At 50.7% G+C, this 16,669-nt stretch overlaps 3 protein-coding genes across 3 annotated transcripts; 2 read left to right on the top strand and 1 right to left on the bottom strand.

Moving 5' to 3' along the window:
- Nucleotides 1-1,512: 1,512 nt before the first annotated feature.
- On the bottom strand, nt 1,513-3,766 carry LOC112894087 (peroxidase 1-like). The gene is made up of 4 exons (XM_025961686.1): nt 3,196-3,766; nt 2,814-2,999; nt 2,491-2,656; nt 1,513-2,348 (listed from the first exon to the last, which is right to left on the bottom strand). The coding sequence occupies exons 1-4, from the start codon at nt 3,445-3,447 to the stop codon at nt 1,927-1,929; spliced, it is 1,026 nt and encodes a 341-aa protein (XP_025817471.1). The 5' UTR covers nt 3,448-3,766; the 3' UTR covers nt 1,513-1,926.
- Nucleotides 3,767-9,796: 6,030 nt separating this feature from the next.
- Nucleotides 9,797-12,978, top strand: LOC112895782. Its single transcript, XM_025963772.1, has 4 exons — nt 9,797-10,258; nt 10,352-10,424; nt 11,143-11,299; nt 12,587-12,978. The coding sequence occupies exons 1-4, from the start codon at nt 10,157-10,159 to the stop codon at nt 12,666-12,668; spliced, it is 414 nt and encodes a 137-aa protein (XP_025819557.1). The 5' UTR covers nt 9,797-10,156; the 3' UTR covers nt 12,669-12,978.
- A 1,326-nt stretch (nt 12,979-14,304) lies between these two features.
- LOC112894034 (salicylic acid-binding protein 2-like) lies at nt 14,305-16,109 on the top strand. Its single transcript, XM_025961605.1, has 3 exons — nt 14,305-14,877; nt 15,069-15,203; nt 15,662-16,109. Exons 1-3 carry the CDS (start codon nt 14,515-14,517, stop codon nt 15,938-15,940), a joined length of 777 nt encoding a protein of 258 aa, XP_025817390.1. The 5' UTR covers nt 14,305-14,514; the 3' UTR covers nt 15,941-16,109.
- The last annotated feature ends 560 nt before the right edge of the window (nt 16,110-16,669 follow it).

Here is a 16,669-nt window from a genome sequence, read left to right as displayed (position 1 = left end):
GTCGTCGCCGGATCTCGACCGGACTTTTATGGCCTCGCCGTACATGTCCCGTTTGAAACAAGCGACGGGAGCACGGATGCAGCGAGCGCCGTGGCAGCCTGGCAGGAATCTTGGGAGCTGGATCCGGGGACTAACAATGTCAGTTAAAAATACTGCACATGAACTAACTATAAAACTAATTGCATAAATAGAGATTAATTTACAAATTAAATCTCTTAAGTCTAATTAATTCATCATTAGCATATATTTACTGTAGCATAATATTATCGAATCATGGACTAATAAGGTTTAGTGGATTCATCTCGCGAATAAGTCTCCATTTATGCAATCGGTTTTATAAATAATCTATATTTAATATTTTTACTTGATGTCTAAATACCTAATGTGGCGGCAACTAAAATTCTTCGGACTCAAACGAGCCTTGGTTTCCAAAGCACCGGGAGGATATTTTGGTTTGGATAGAGTACAGGAAAAGTCCAAAGTGGAAAAAAGCCTAGATAACCACAGGCTGGCAGGGAGGTTGAGTACCCCGTGATGATTTATCCCTAAGCGCCTCTGCCGCAACAGGAATATTTGGATTGCATATGCGTATACGATGACATGATACGGCAATGGGATGGAATATGCTTCTACCGAACACGCAAGGGTGGAGGGCCCGTGTTTAGACGTGGGAATCCAACTCCCACGGTGACGCTGAAACAAGCGACCTCGGCTAATCAACGAATTGAGAAATGCATGTGGGTGGCTTTCCGACCCATTGAATTTATCTTTTATTTTTCTTTCTCTGAAATGTGTCCCGTTGCTAGATGGGCCAGGGCCAGCAAGCTTGGACAAGGGCCAAGATAGAAGATGGGCCGGCTCAGTGCGGGCTCAAACAGGCAGCAGTGAGTGGGCCGATCTAACCGAAGGAGCATTCAGGCCGTTGGGCCGGAAGCTGCCGGCTTCCCGAACCTTGGAATCCTATACATCTTCCAGAAGTTGGAAAGTCCATCCAACTTTCAATGTTGAAGATTTATGCGCGCCTTTAGGACCGTCCGATCGGCTCCTTCCTCCTCCGCTGGCGGCTCTCGAGGTTCGCCGTCGTTGAGGTGCTAGGGTTAGGGTTCCGGATTCTCCGGTGGCCACCGGCTTAGAAGGAGGTCTGAGGTGGCTGGTTAGCCCGAGGTGAAGGTGGGCGAGACGGTGGCGAAGTTCGGTAGGAGACAACTGGATTGGCGGGGGTGGGAACTGGGAGGGCGGTGGGGGTGGGAGCCGCCCGCCACAGGTGAAGAAAGGGGAAGGGAGGGTGCGGTGGGGCAGCCACTCAGCAGCTGCGATGGAGGCGGCATGACAAGGTGAGGGCGCGACCGATTGGAATGGCACGCCGGCCGCTACCGGAGGCGGAGAAGAAGATAAATAGTGGACCGATGTTGGGCTGGAAGTTACGGAGTTTATCCATCTTCCGTTTGATATATTGGAACCCTCGCTTGGGCCGTGTAGTTTGCAGTTCAAGTAGAGATTTTGAACAAATTGTTGGAACAAAAGCAACGTCAGCTCAGCTGTCATATTACCTGGTCAGTGGCCAATTGGCCATCGTGCGAATGAGAACAAGTCCTCAGCTGACACCTCACCAAACAATGGAGGATCAAGTTGAAGAACGAAACAGGTGGCTTTTTTCTTACATCCTAGTACAATTGAACTTCTTTTTCGGCAGCAAAGAATAATGCATTCAGTCCAGCCTCACGGCGAAGTCAATCCTCTAACCACCCCAAGTAGGAATGTAGGATACGGCAAGTGCATCCCGGTTGGCTCCCACGCTGCCGCCGCGGCGTGCCGATCGGATCCACCACTTGCACAGTTGCACGTCGCAGGAACAACTCACGGCCCACCAACCACCCAATCGCCGCTCTAGCTAGCCGCAGCTAGCCTATCCTCCTCGCTTCGCTTCTAGTTAACGTACGCGGCACAGGTCTCCCGGATCTCCCCGCTGTCGCCCGTGAGCACCTCGAGCCGGCCCATGTTGGTCATGGCGACCGCGTAGTCGGCGAAGAATTCGTCGGGCGACGCCGCGGCGGCCATCCGCTCCACGTACTCCCTCGTCCACCGGTCGTGCATGAGCGCCTGGTCGGAGAGGAAGAGCCCCGAATCTCTGTACACGTGGCGGTAGTAGCTCAGGTCGAACTCGTAGGGGCTGGTCGGGTCCATCACCACCGGGGTCGTGTCGTTCTTGAGCCCCGGCTCGCACTCCTCCCGCAGGCTCGCCGCGTACGCCTTATCCAGCGACGGGTCCTGCATCCCCCTCCCGCTGAAGTTGTAGAGCCGGTCCGACGCGAACGTCGAGCACTGCGCGGTGCCGATCGTGTGGCTCCCTGCAAGTCGATCGACGGGCAGGATTTATCGATCGATCGGTTTAATAACTGGAACATGAACTAGCTTTGCTTGCACTTGTCATCCAATTGGAAGTTATAGCTAGTTGTTCTTGTTCATGGATTGTTTCATGAATTCATTTACCTGATAGGACGACGAGGTCCTTCCAGCCCAAGCCCTTGACGCTGAAGTAGGTTTTGAGGTCGACGATGTTGGAGGATGGGGGCGGGAGGTCGCTCTCGGCGTCGAACTTGGCCGACACCTTGCCGTCCCGGCGGCCGGTCTCGACGGCGTAGCGCGGCCCGTTGCTCTGCGGCAAGAACGAAGACGGTTGTCAACGGTGATCGAAGGAGAGCAAGCAATGAACACCACGCCGTGAGAGCAAGCAATGAACACCACGGCGAGGCTATCGAGCTTGCTCGCTCGTCACGAATGCATCATTTGACCAATGGATGGATGACGCTTACCAGGTACACGGCGTCCCGGGCGGCCAGGGCGATGATGTCCGCGCACGACACGGTGAGCGGGCACGCCGCCTCCACCTTGGCCTTGATCTGCTCGATCTCCTCGTAGCCGCGGAGGCCGTAGCTCGGTAAGGCGTCCTGCTCCCCCTTGTTGCTCCGCGATTTGAGCATGATCGATGCGTCGCACCCCTGCACGCGACCACATCCAGGAAGAAACCCGCGTCATCACCAGCCGGCACGGCGACGACGCGCCGATGACCCCGCCGTGTTTCTCATTTGGCGCACGCGACGGGACACGCACGACGCCAACACGGTCGAGGGGCACGGGAGCGCGAGGGAATGAACGAACTGATCAGCTGAAGCTAGAGACAGGAGCAAGACGCACCCTGACGAGGCAGTCGTGGAACATGAACCGCAGCATCGCCGGCCCGAGGGTCCGGTCCTTCTCGACGATGGCGCGCATCTCGGTGAGCACCAGGTCCTCCACCTCCGGGCATGACTCTTTGTAGAACCCGACGGCGAGCCCGGCGACGGGGAGCCCCGGCAGCGCGCTCACCGCGGGGTCCGCGAGGCCCGCCCGGCAGCTCGCCGCGGCGACCGCCGCCGCCGCCACCACCAGCAGCAGCCTCAATGCCATCGGCAACCGGAGCCGCGCGCCGCCGAACCACCGGGAATCGAATCGAGTCGCCGCGGGCGTCGCTTAGGACTCACGGAAGCAGCAGCTCGAGAAGCGTTAGAACCATCCTATCGCGCGCCAGGAACTCGATGGGGATGGCGAGGGGTCGGACTGGACGCCGGGCTGGGTGGAACTGGACCGAGTATAAAAATTGCCGGGATCCGCCAGCTCCCCGCGAATAAAAACCCTGGGCACGAGGATACAGAATCGATGAGAAGTCGCCGCTGAAAGCGAGGCGGCGAGGCCGCAGCGGTAGGTAGGCCGGCCCTCGCTTTCGGGGATCTCAGAATACGCGAGTTGGTTAAGGACCGAGCCGGACGTCGAAGGCTGCCTTGGCCGGGAAATCGATCCAGGCCGGGGCGGGCGATGGAATGTCGTTGCCTGGTTGGAGGCTACGCGGAAAGGGCAGGGAGGAGAAAAGGCGAAAAGCGCAGTAGCCGTTTCACACGGGACCGGCAGGCAGGAGGCGCGAGCATGTAGGCGGAGGGGCCGGCGGCGGCGGCGGGCCCGACCTCGCCGTCGTGCGGCGTGGCTTTTGTGACGGTCAACGGATTCTTTTAGCTGACTAGCACAGGGCCTGTCCACGTTCACATTAGATGGTCCTCCTCGCTGGCTGTTCAGCATGAGGCCGGGACTGTCGATGTGAAGGCTGGACTGTACCTGATGATAAGCACCAGGACTCGAAGCTTCTCGAGAGGGAAAAAAAAAACTAGGTAACGGCGAGGAAGAGGAGCAGGAACAGCAGCGCAGACTTGAGACCGTCTTGGTTTGCTGAGCTCAGTGCTCCGCTGATCAAGGAATGGCTGACGCACGAGCGCTGCCTACACCAGCACAGCGGAGGCCGGACTTGGGCAAGCCGGTAGGTAAGACGTTTGTTGGTGAACCAGTCTACCTGCCGGGTGATCTCTGGCGACGCATACCGTGTCTGTTCAAGGTCAAAGTATTTGCGTTTGACAGGATGTAGAATGGTAACACTGGACAGATGTGCCAAGTGAAGGCTCCTAAACTGAAGCATTGCTAGGTGATTGAGAGCGGCGCGCGGTCTGACCGATTGTTATGTCGGGACATGTATTCCCTTGTCATGTTCCAACCACCCCCTGTTTGCCGCCGCAATGTGTGCCTGATAAGGGGAAAAACGGAGCGACACTGCGGACGGACACGTCGGACAGGGACGGGATAAGAATGCATCCTCACCACCCATCCCAAGTTCTATTACTTTTGCTACGGGCCACAAAAATCACACTTACATGTTCCAATATTACCATGCATATATAGTATAATTTTTTTCGATGGACACATATATAGTATAGTTATTCCATGCTTGCATAAATCATTTGGTAAATATAATCCAGCTTCCACAAATATTGTAGATACCAGTTTAGGATCTTTCGACAATCCACACCATACGCTATTGATATCGCTGGACGACAACACACTAAAAAGAAGAAAAATAGGAAAAACACATATCAACTTCTATTAGAGATGAAAAAAGATTAACCAATGTTGGAATAATGGGCTTGGCCCATTCATTCTATTGCAATTAAAAGAATTTAAAGCCTACTATTAATGCTAGGGAATCAATGCTTAATTCCGTACCGGGAATTGAGGAGGATCTCAACTGACTTAAAAGGTGGACTTCGTGTACACCGCTTGAGAAGCCGGTAAGAGGAGGACGGTGAACCACACGCGCGCGCGCGCTCGCTCGCCTCGCCGAGCCGGGCCGTGGCCGTGGCGGCGGGCGGTGCGGTGCGGTGCGCGGCCGGACGTGACGTGACGTGACGTGCGGTACCTGATGATGGCTCTGCTGAGCCGATAGAACACAATGAACATACACTTGTAGAAAATCCTGAGGAGGATAACAATGATGCTCCGAGAAAGAGCAAGAGACAAAGGACTGTAAAGTCTTTTGGTGATGATTTCATTGTATACCTCATAGATGATATACCCAGAACCATTGAAGAGGCATATTCATCCCCTGATGCTGACTATTGGAAGGATTCTATTATGTCTAATGGAACCTGGGAGGTCGTTGAACGTCCTTATGGATGTAAACCGGTTGGATGCAAGTGGGTGTTCAAGAAAAAGCTTAGGCCAGATGGTACTATTGAAAAGTACAAGGCTAGGCTTGTGGCCAAGGGTTATACCCAAAAAGAAGGAGAAGATTTCTTTGACACTTATTCACCAGTTGCCCGATTGACCACAATTCGAGTGTTACTTTCCCTGGCAGCCTCTTATGGTCTTCTCGTTCATCAGATGGACGTTAAGACGGCTTTCCTCAATGGAGAGTTAGAAGAGGAGATCTATATGGATCAGCCGGATGGGTTTGTATCAAAGGATCAAGAAAGAATGGTTTGTAAGTTGTTAAAATCTTTATATGGTCTCAAGCAAGCGCCTAAGCAGTGGCATGAAAAGTTTGATAGAACTTTGACCTCTGCCGTCTTTGTTGTGAACGAAGCTGACAGATGTGTGTACTATCGCTATGGTGGGGCTGAAGGAGTGATTTTGTGCTTGTATGTGGATGACATACTGATCTTTGGCACTAGCCTTAACGTGATTAAGGAAGTCAAAAAGTTTTTATCTCAAAATTTTGAGATGAAGGATCTGGGAGAAGCTGATGTTATCCTTAATATAAAACTGGTAAAAGAGATCAATGGTGGGGTGATTCTTACACAGTCTCACTATGTGGAGAAGGTGTTAAGTCGCTTTGGTTATAGCGACTATAAACCTGTCTCAACACCATATGATGCCAGTTTAGTTCTTAGAAAGAACAAAAGGATAATGCGAGATCAGCTGAGATATTCTCAGATCATTGGTTCATTAATGTATTTAGCGAGCGCTACAAGACCTGACATCTCGTTTGCTGTAAGCAAACTGAGCCGGTTTGTTTCAAACCCGGGAGATGATCATTGGAAGGCTCTTGAAAGAGTAATGCGCTATCTGAAGGGGACAATGAACTATGGAATTCACTACACCGGGTACCCAAGGGTACTAGAAGGGTATAGTGATTCAAATTGGATTTCTGATGCTGATGAGATAAAGGCCACAAGTGGATATGTGTTTACACTTGGTGGTGGAGCTGTTTCCTGGAAGTCTTGCAAGCAGACCATCTTAACGAGGTCAACTATGGAAGCAGAACTTACAGCATTAGATACCGCCACTGTTGAGGCTGAGTGGCTTCGTGAGCTCCTTATGGACTTGCCGATAGTTGAAAAACCGTTACCGGCAATCCTAATGAACTGTGACAATCAAACGGTAATTGTCAAGGTGAACAGTTCAAAGGATAACATGAAGTCATCTAGACATGTGAAAAGGCGGTTGAAATCTGTCAGAAAATTGAAAAACTCCGGAGTTATAGCCCTGGACTATGTTCAGACGGCTAAAAATCTGGCAGATCAGTTTACAAAGGGTCTTTCACGAAATGTGATAGATAATGCATCTATGGAATTGGGCTTGAGACCCACGTGAGTCGTTCTTTAGTGGAAACCTGTCCTATGTGATCGGAGATCCCGTGAATTAGGATGGTGAAACAAACTAAAGTCTGACTGTGAGAAGAGAACCTTTGTGAAAAGGGCTCATTCCGTGTATAAGGTGCATTTCTCTTCTAATCTGTATGGCAGGTTGGTCTATACCTTAATGTGTTCTAGGTGGTTTCTTTAAAACAAATGAGTTGTTTTCTTGAAACAAAGATGTTGTCCTACAGAATATCTGAAAGGAACACACCTATATGAGTTTGACTACTGGTCATGGTCTATGAGAACTGGGTATTCTCTAAAAACTCAAGAAGGGCATGGAGTATGACTTATAAGCTCCAAACCGCGGGGATGCTCTTGCAGCCTAGTACCAGTGTAGGGCTCTGGTCAAACTTGTTTGCACAAAACTGGCAATTCAAGGCATAGTCCATTGCACAGTTGTGAATAAGTGTAGCCTTTGTCCTAGATGGAAGTTCAACTTAACAGTCTCTGTCGAATACTGGTATATCAATGAGGGAATGAGGGCATTTCTAGTGCGGCTTGAATTTCTTGGTGGGGATTGTTGGAATAATGGGCTTGGCCCATTCATTATATTGCAATTAAAAGAATTTAAAGCCTACTATTAATGCTAGGGAATCAATGCTTAATTCCGTACCGGGAATTGAGGAGGATCTCAACTGACTTAAAAGGTGGACTTCGTGTACACCGCTTGAGAAGCCGGTAAGAGGAGGACGGTGAACCACACGCGCGCGCGCGCTCGCTCGCCTCGCCGAGCCGGGCCGTGGCCGTGGCCGTGGCCGAGGCGAGGCGAGGCGCGGCGCGGCGCGGTGCGGCCGGCCGGGCGGTGCGGTGCGGTGCGCGTGCGCGTGCGCGTGCGCGTCCGGACGTGACGTGACGTGCGGTGCGACGTGCTGAGATGAGAACGTTTTTGCAGTAAAGAGCATTAAAACAGAGGGTTAATGTCAATACTAATGACCAGACATTGAAGGCTCTTTACGACGTCCAGGTTCGTTGAACCTGAGGCACATTAACTGCCATTCGTGACGTCCAGGTTCGTTGAATCTGAGGTACATTAAGGCACATTAACTGCCGCTCATCAAAGCCATTCGTGACGTCCAGGTTCGTTGAACCTGAGGCATCTCGAGCCTATATAAGCCAGCACCCTCTTCTTCCATCCTCACTCATCTCAAGCTCTCATTCAGGTACTCCTCTTCAGGAGACCTCTCCCTTCTCCCTCAGCTGCTTTCTGCCTTCCCCATCGCTAGCACTGCGCGCACAGGTCTAGCGAGAGCAGGGCCTCCGGAACCTCTGCTCGCTGAAGGTCCTGCACGGGACGCGGGCAATTAGGTTTTTGGGGAGCGTCTTGACGCGACTGCTCGCTCCCTGAACGACTCCTTCGTCTACGCTCGTGCGAACGACTACTTCGTCTACTTCCCGGCGTAACCGCTCGTGCGAACGACTACTTCGTCTACTTCCCGGCGTGACCGTTCGTGGGACTGCACTGCGAACATCTTCCTGCAACGACATAGTTCGGCTACTTCAAGCAAGGCCAGTCGAATAGCATGTCTATTCCAGCTGGTAACGGCGCAACCGGTGCCTCCGGCACTGGTCCCGCCTTGGGGTACTTACTAAACCTACTCTGGTTTAATTTTTTGTTCATGCTTATTAGTGAGAATAACATGAACACGTGCACATATATTGTACACACCTTATCACTCATTTATATCATGAAATTGATATTAATATTTGGAATTAAAATATACCGAAAATTGCCTAGATTTATAACAACCAAATGGAGTAAGCACCAAGCACGATCTATGTCGCACTTAAAGGCAAATATATTGTATGAGTAAACATCCTTTCTACCGCATATTTTATATTTTTAAAAATCATATAGCGTAGAATTTATTCCATTTCTTATAGGATCGTAGCATTTTACATGAAGAGAATTAGGTTCAGCAAGGCAGGGTATATGCATGTATTCGCAAAACAGGAGCGATTCCATCTTTTTTTTATAAAAGAGGACTGGTATAACCCTGTCAGTGAAATGAATAGATGCATGATTTGACATCTTACTTCTTTCTTTCTTACATGATAGGGGTATCGTTCTAGTTGGTTTCGAATAACCGTCTTGGGTTGAGGCTTGCTATCATTGTCCGAGTGATTTTCCATTCATCAATCACTTCTGGGTCCAATAGAATAATGACAAGTCACAAAACAAGTTGTATTCCCGTTTATTTACGTGCTGATTTTTTGGAGAGGAATTTACGTGCTGATAATGTACTCTGAACTAATTCCCGCATCTTAAATGGGCCGGAAGGCCGTCACCCAGCCCGTCTGGCCATCTCAGCCATTTGGGCCTCGAAGTGGAGGCACAAGACTACTGCGCGAAGCTGGATCGAACAGTAAAAGAAAACACAGACCGGACTTTTTTATGAATTGGCTTTGAGAGGTTTCAGAGTTCCATTTCCTTTTATTTTGCGAGCAAAGAAAAATAGTGCGATGTACGACAGAGATTACGTGGAAAAAATTGCTGCTCAAGGCACAAAGTTTCTTAAAATTATTCCAAACCAGCAGTCTAGAATTAGAGCAGGCGACTTTTGTGGAGAACACTCTAAACGTCAACCCTGCCAGCCAGAAAAACGCAGTTTATAGTAATCGCTACAATTCTGTTCGAACATTTTTGCGCTGGCAATTCTGATTTTGTTGGTGGATAAAGAGTAAAGTGAGGTTTTCCTTAAATCAAAAGCGACAGCTCACATGTTTTTCCCTTGCGTTTCGCGTCCCGGTCGCGAGTTGTATTTCCGGCGAGAAATCCAAACGCGAAATAAACAGAGACAGATTTTTCCCCCCCTCTTTCCTCGCCAGCCCGCCCGCCAAGACGTGTCTCCCGCGCCGCGCCCCTTTCCGGTGAGCGGCCGCCCTCGGGCTTTCCCTCCCCTGCTCGGGTGTTCGGCCGCCATTAATTCGCACGCTGCCAAAAACCACGGAGCCTCCATCCCTCGGCTCCTCCCCTTCTCTCCCCCGTCCACCGCCAAACAGCACGGGTCAAGGGCCGCGACCAGTTCAAGTCAAGGCGGCGATTCGGACTCGACTCCTCCAGTCCTCCACGCGGTGCCTGCTGCCTGCCGCCACCGGTGATGCTCCTCGCCGCGTTATTTGGTCGCTGAGACTCACCGAGCAGAGGGGAACAGCCAGCCATGGACCACGCCCGGCGGGAGGTGGACCGGGGGGCCGCGCCGGAGTTCGTGGCGCTCGACATCCGCGGCGAGGAGGAGTCGCCTGGGTCCGGGCCGGACCTGGTAAGCCTCGTCCGAATAGAATTTAACTTCGCTTAGATACTCTCTTCGTTCTCTCCGTTTCTGATTTCGCTGTTGCGGCCGATTCTGGTTAAGATGATGGAGTCCTCATTCGCCGCTAAGGGGTTCGAGCGGGAGCGGAGCGCAGACGCCAATTCTTCTTCGACCGGTCAGCGCGTTCATCCTCCCTGCTCGCTCATGTACTCGTAATCTGAATCCTTTAACAACAGTGATACTTCAAATCTCGAACTCTTTAAAAAGGAAATTCTCAAGTTCTTTGCCCGTTTAAGTTTGGTAGCACTAGATACTTTAGCATCAGTACTGTTTTGAGTATCGAAATTCGCGGCTTGCGTCACACGAGGTAGATGAGGAGTACTCCACGCACGAGTTTGGCAGGACTTCTCATCAAATACAGCCCTCATTAAGCTGTGTCTCATGTCAGATGCTTTGCGTGAGATAGCTGCATTCTCATCAAAACTTCCTCGGAAATGGACGTTGGTGTTACCCGCTACCTACTCAGTGCATCATTGTACGACTTTTGTTACTAGTTACTACGTACAGATTGATGCTACAGTCCGCAGGGATGTTATTTAAAAAAAAAACTGCCTGCAGGGAAATCTGCTGCTACTTTTAGTAAATACATTGCTCAAGATTTCTGATTTCAGGAAGAACGTTTAGACTAGACGGACAGAAGTGTGAATAAACAATTTTGAAATAAAAAATTGTCATTATTTTGTTTTTATATTTGTTATGGGAATTGTAATAACTGATGTGCATGGGAAATCAAGCTTTGCAACAGCAAGGAGGCAGCATTAAGTAGTGCTGTTTCACTTTCCTTTTTTTAACCCTGAATAGAATAAAAGTTCACCAAAGCTTCTTCTATTTAGGTATGGCGGGTGTGTATGAGAAGCAGGCAGTGCCGGTGCAGGTCGACGGCAGCCCGAGGGAGCTGTACCACCCCTCAACACCAAAACGCCGCCGTGCAAACCGGCGTGTTTCTGGGTGGCGTGATCCCAGGAAGATCCTCTTCGCTTTTGCAGCATTGTAAGTAACCAGCAACCCATCCTCCATTTCTCAGTCCCTGTGGTCCTGTACTCCTGTTCCATACAGGCCATACATTTTCTTCCATCTCCAGGCTTAATTCTTCCAGTCATCTGCAAGCAACATGATTAAAGTAGCAAAAGGGTCCCTTTCAGTGTCAATTGTGTGCGTTGCATTCTGTTGCCTCGTGTGTGTCACAACCAGCAGTTAGGAACCTTGTTGCTGTCTTCTTTTCCTTTTGATGAAAAGCTCTCAATAGATTGCTGTTGAAAATAGCTCCATCAATTAGAATATGGCTGTTCCGTCTGGCTATGTGTGTAGGATAGATTTTGTCGGTGTAAACTGTACACATTTAAGGAATTTTGTCCAAACTTTATGGATCTGTTAGTTTTCAATTTTTAATGATCGCGACGGAAAATTATAATTGCAACTCTGATCTGGACGCAAGTATATAAGAGCAGTGTGCTAGTACAACATAATCTATATAAATTCAGTACAGTGAACCATTTTTCCCTTTTTTCAAAAAAAACACTAATGTAATTGAGTGATTCCATATTTGTAGTTTCATGAATCGAGTGATAACAACCGTACCATTGCCTGTTGTTTCATGAATGTTTTCCAGTTCCTGTTAGTTTCAGGTTAATGTACTACAACTTTGTCAAGAAAATTCTAGTTGCAATTGTCCAGCCTCAAAGTCATTGACTCATTGAATAAAACCAGAAATGCTGTCCTACCTTAGGCCCCTCAGGATAGTTTGGTCCTTATCCTGGTTAGACGAAGAATTGTGGGTCTCAAACTCTGAATCTGTCCTGTTTTTTATATCTTAGGCTCGCAAAGTTGTGCAGCCGTGCAGGCATAACTCTTTGTTGTGGTCACCACACCAACTTGGCCTTCTCATTGATTGACAAAAAAACATGCAGTACACGGTGCAATAAATTGACGACAACTAAAGGATTTATAAAAGTCTGGAGCAATGATTAATCAGGGTGAAATAAAGAAAACTCAATTGATGCCAACAACCGAATATTTAAAGATAATTCGGAATTCTACAACCATGTCTTGATGGATATTGTTTACTTTTACCAGCTTATTGAGTTACCTCCATGTAACGCTGCTTGTGACTACTCATGGATTTGGACGTTCCATTTACTGGTTTGGGTATATTAGTTATATGTGGTAGACATATGTGAAACCTTGACTTATTGCTGATAGGTGCCTAGTCTACAGAGGTACCACTGTTTCCTGCGTTGCATTTTTTACATTTTAGTGGCATGTACTTTTCATTTACAGGTCCAGCGTGGGCACGTTGATACTGCTCTACTTTACGCTCTCCATGGGGAAGATGACAGGAGGTCAAGCTGACGGCCAGTGATACACTGATACCCTTGCTTTTGCCTGCTTGCCATCGCATTACTAATGTTTGTACAGAAGAAATTGGTGAATGCTAATGTAGAAGCCATACATCAATGTGGATACCATCATGATTTCAGACGTTTGTACATAGGGACAGGAAAGCTTTACAGATAAAGTGAATATCCTCTCTTTTTTTCCTCTTGAGCGGTGAACAGCCCTTACACCAATAAATGTGTCGATTTGAGATGCTTAGTTACCAGTTACTACCAGCTGAATGCCTGAATCAGTGTCTGTTTGCTCTCGGTATAGTGAAGTGTGGGAGTGGTGAACTGGTGATTGTTTTCTGATGAAAGCAAGGTGCATCATGCGTTCGTGCATAAACAAGGCCAATCAGTTTCCTGTGCAGTACGTTTGGAATCTGAAATCTGTCTATCGCTGGACTAGCTTTGGACCTGTGGCAACGAAAGATGAAGTGCGCAATTTGATCTTTGAAAGATGTTGGTGGCCTCACACGTATCATTCCGTTTGCCATATCCAAACTAGTAGGTGGCAATTTTGTGTAGGTACATGTACCTCATGGGTAATTTGGCTTCTAGAACAGGCATGTGGATGCATGCCACGTCAGGTGGAAGAAAATTTGCCGCACGAGGGTATCCTATCCCGGGCAGGACCGAAACCTTTTGTGTTAAGAAATAATTCCGTTGTTACGCCTGATCTTTATCTTAATCCCCTGTGCTGCAGTGGGGAACATGTATGAACTCTGAACCTTCCCAGTTGCAGAAGAACTGGCTGCAGTTCATACGTTCAGTGCCTGCCTGCCGGCCTGGAGGGTCGAGTTGTTTTATGCGACGCGCGCGCAACGCGAGTCCTATTTGTAGACATGGCGCGCCATCGTGCACGCCAACTCCACAGTCCAGCACACCGTCCGTTGACACCCTAATTTCCTGTGCTAAATTGTCTGTCAGACGTGTGACCATCAAGTCACCGGAGGCTCCAGATACATGATTTTTTTTTTCTGTGCAACTTCTGTTTTTGAAACGGTGGTGAAATGTGCGAGACTGCAGAAGGCCGTCTCGTCGACTACGAGCCAAACCGCTGGCTGGCCCTCCGCCCGTCGTGTTCCCATCTCGGTTTGGGTGCAGGCGAGGGCGTGGTTTCCATCGCCGTCCGCGTCGCCGTTTCTGCAGCGGATCGACGACGACGACGCTTGGATTTGGATATCGATGTGTCAGATTCGCGACGCCCCTCGCTCAATTAGCATTTCGCTGGAAGAAACCTCTCTCTCTGCTGGTCCAAAAATGCATTCTGCTGAGACTTGGTAGCAACCTGTCGTAGCTGTCCGCGTACTCGCCTTCTTCAAATATTCACCACGCTCCGCACGAGATCCTAGTAGGCATCAACACTACTTAGCATACGAGAATCCAGTATATTCCTCCTTCTACTGATTTTGTTTCTAACCTTTTTAAAGAGACACGCGATCCCATTTGCATCTACTTTTTTGCATTCTCTTCCCGCCCTCCAAAGTTGACTTAGATGGGTAGTGCTTTATACAAGCCTATCCTAGTTTTTTTAAGATAATGACAAGCTTATCATCCCTTATAAACAAGGCTCTTAAGCCCTTTAGGTGATTATTAGTTATGTACTTCTGTTCGGTGCAACTTGCCTGGAAACCCGGCATCGTCAAGCGGGGACCCAGAGCGGCGTGTTCAGCTGCTGCACGCCTACCACGCGCACAGGCGGCGCCGGCTATACAAGGCCGTCGTCCAAAAGTTTTCTTCTGCACCGAGACGTGGCTGCAGCCGCACGAGAGGTGATCGAGCATTCGAGCCGACGCGCGCAACAAGAAGCTAGCACCCTTTCTCGCCATGGGAGGCAGCAAGCACATCGTGCTCGTCCACGGCGCGTGCCTCGGCGGCTGGTCCTGGTTCAAGGTGGCCACCCCGCTCCGCGCCGCGGGGTACCGCGTCGACACGCCGGACCTGGCGGCGTCGGGGGTGGACCCGCGGCCGCTCCGCGAGGTGCCCACGTTCCGGGACTACACGGCGCCGCTGCTGGACCTCCTCGCGGCGCTCCCGGCCGGGGACCGCGTGGTGCTCGTCGGCCACAGCCTCGGCGGCGTGAGCGTCGCCCTGGCCGCCGAGCTGTTCCCGGACAAGGTCGCCGCCGCCGTGTTCCTCTGCGCCTTCATGCCCGACTGCGCCGCGCGGCCGTCGCACGTGCTGGAGAAGGTGAGGCCACGATCCGCGACCTGCCGAGCTAGTGACCCGATCAATCCGCCTTAGATTCTCCTCCTGTCGTGCGTGTCCTTGCCATCTTGTTTTCCTCGAAAACGTACGAGATGTCTCCCTCTGGACTAACCTAGTAACCATCGTGTGTTCCTCCCGTTTCACCTTGTGTTTGCTCTGACGGATGGATCAAGTTCGTGGAGGGGAAGTGGCTGGACTGGATGGACACGGAGATGAAGCCGCAGGACACCGAGGGCAAGCTCCCCACGTCCATGCTGTTCGGGCCCCGGATCCTGCGAGAGAAGTTCTTCCAGCTCTGCTCGCCCGAGGTACGCGCACGCGCCTGTACTGTGCATGAATCTGATCTGCTTGTCCTTCGTGTGAGCCAAGTTGCGTGGGTAGCTTTCACCGATCAGTAGCTATAGCGCATCACAGAGAGAGCGATGTCCACTAGCCACCCAGTCGCGCTGCGGCGCATCAGCTTCCTCGGCTGAAAAGGACGGCTATCGCCATCGTTTGCAAGCAGCCAAACACAATGAATCTTGGATGGGCTTAGATGATATAATACATAGCCACTATCAACTTTTTATTTTTCTAAAAAATACATAAATATATACTAATACATAGCCAGATCTTGTCCCCGGATGTCCCACTCATGATACAATCTTTGTGTCTCGATACTCGACAGTGACATAAAAAAGCTTGAAAGAAAAATGATCCAGGAGGCATGTTTGGCCGTGGCCACGACCCAAGCAGCATGCTGACGTGGTTGTCATCTGATCGGCAGGACATCACCCTGGCGTCGTCCCTGATGCGGGTGAGCTCGATGTTCATGGAGGACCTGGCCGCCCAGCAGCCGTTCACCGAGGGCGGGTACGGCTCGGTGCGCAGGGTGTACGTGGTGTGTTCGGAGGACTACGGCATCGTGGAGGGGTTCCAGCGCTGGATGGTGGAGAACAGCCCGGTGGAGGAGGTGAAGGAGATCGCCGCCGACCACCTGGTCATGCTCTCCAGGCCCAAGGACCTGGCGCAGTGCCTCGCCGACATCGCCGACAAGTACGCGTGATGATGCGATGCTACCAGCCGCGGAGGAAGATCGATGCTCGGTCTGCCGCTGCGTTGCGTGCATGGATGCATGGTGTCCTGTTGTGTTCAGTTTTCTTTTCTTTGTTTTTTAAAAGAAGAAGCTCTCGAGGCTGTTGTTGTGTTCGAAATGAGATCGAAGGTATACAACTCGTCACGGTGTGCTGTGCAATTGACCACCAATTGTGAATGTTTATCGACGAGGCCGCTATCCAATAATACTTGTCGTTTGCGAAATCCACACAGAAGATTTGGTGCGCCCCGGGCCTCTCGTTCTGAATCCGCAGCGACTGCTCAGAAGGATCGCCGTTGTGGTGCTGTCTAGCCAGCGTCCGCGATCTTATCTGTGCCGCGACTGTGCTGGCCCTGTGCGCCCCTGAGAGTCCAAGCGGCCATCGTCGCGGAGGCGCACAACTGCTTGAGTGCTTGATCACGACCTTGCGCGGCGATGGATCCTGGATTCCTGATGCTGCGATGTGATGCGCGTCTGGCCGGGCGCGCGTGTGGAATTTCGCCCCTCGAACTCGAAGGCTCGAGCACGGCATGGACCGGACACCTGCTGGACTGTCTGGACACAAGTGTCAAGACCGCGGGAACTGTGGCGCAGGCTGCTTTCTGATGTGCGACGGAAAGCAAACGAACGGGGCGGGACAGCTTGGCTGCATCGGCCCTGCCCGGCTGAATCGCTGAGAGGCATCGTTTGTGAGCAGCT

The sequence above is a fragment of the Panicum hallii genome, chromosome 5 (genome assembly GCF_002211085.1).
Source record: "Panicum hallii strain FIL2 chromosome 5, PHallii_v3.1, whole genome shotgun sequence".
NCBI classification, from domain to species: Eukaryota; Viridiplantae; Streptophyta; class Magnoliopsida; order Poales; family Poaceae; genus Panicum; species Panicum hallii.
Note: the sequence above shows the minus strand (reverse complement) of the source record. Positions and strands in the feature narration are given on the sequence as shown.

Excerpts from the sequence above, each read along its gene's own strand:
- LOC112894087 (XM_025961686.1), bottom strand. The coding sequence starts at position 3,447 with ATGGCATTGAGGCTGCTGCTGGTGGTGGCGGCGGCGGCGGTCGCCGCG. Across the intron at positions 3,000-3,195 it reads TCCACGACTGCCTCGTCAGG|GGGTGCGACGCATCGATCAT; the intron begins GTGCGTCTTGCT and ends GGTCGCGTGCAG. Across the intron at positions 2,349-2,490 it reads GGACCTCGTCGTCCTATCAG|GGAGCCACACGATCGGCACC; the intron begins GTAAATGAATTC and ends ATCGACTTGCAG.
- LOC112895782 (XM_025963772.1), top strand. The coding sequence starts at position 10,157 with ATGGACCACGCCCGGCGGGAGGTGGACCGGGGGGCCGCGCCGGAGTTC. Across the intron at positions 10,425-11,142 it reads CGCCAATTCTTCTTCGACCG|GTATGGCGGGTGTGTATGAG; the intron begins GTCAGCGCGTTC and ends TCTTCTATTTAG. Across the intron at positions 11,300-12,586 it reads CTCTTCGCTTTTGCAGCATT|GTCCAGCGTGGGCACGTTGA; the intron begins GTAAGTAACCAG and ends TTTCATTTACAG.
- LOC112894034 (XM_025961605.1), top strand. The coding sequence starts at position 14,515 with ATGGGAGGCAGCAAGCACATCGTGCTCGTCCACGGCGCGTGCCTCGGC. Across the intron at positions 14,878-15,068 it reads CGTCGCACGTGCTGGAGAAG|TTCGTGGAGGGGAAGTGGCT; the intron begins GTGAGGCCACGA and ends GGATGGATCAAG. Across the intron at positions 15,204-15,661 it reads TCCAGCTCTGCTCGCCCGAG|GACATCACCCTGGCGTCGTC; the intron begins GTACGCGCACGC and ends TCTGATCGGCAG.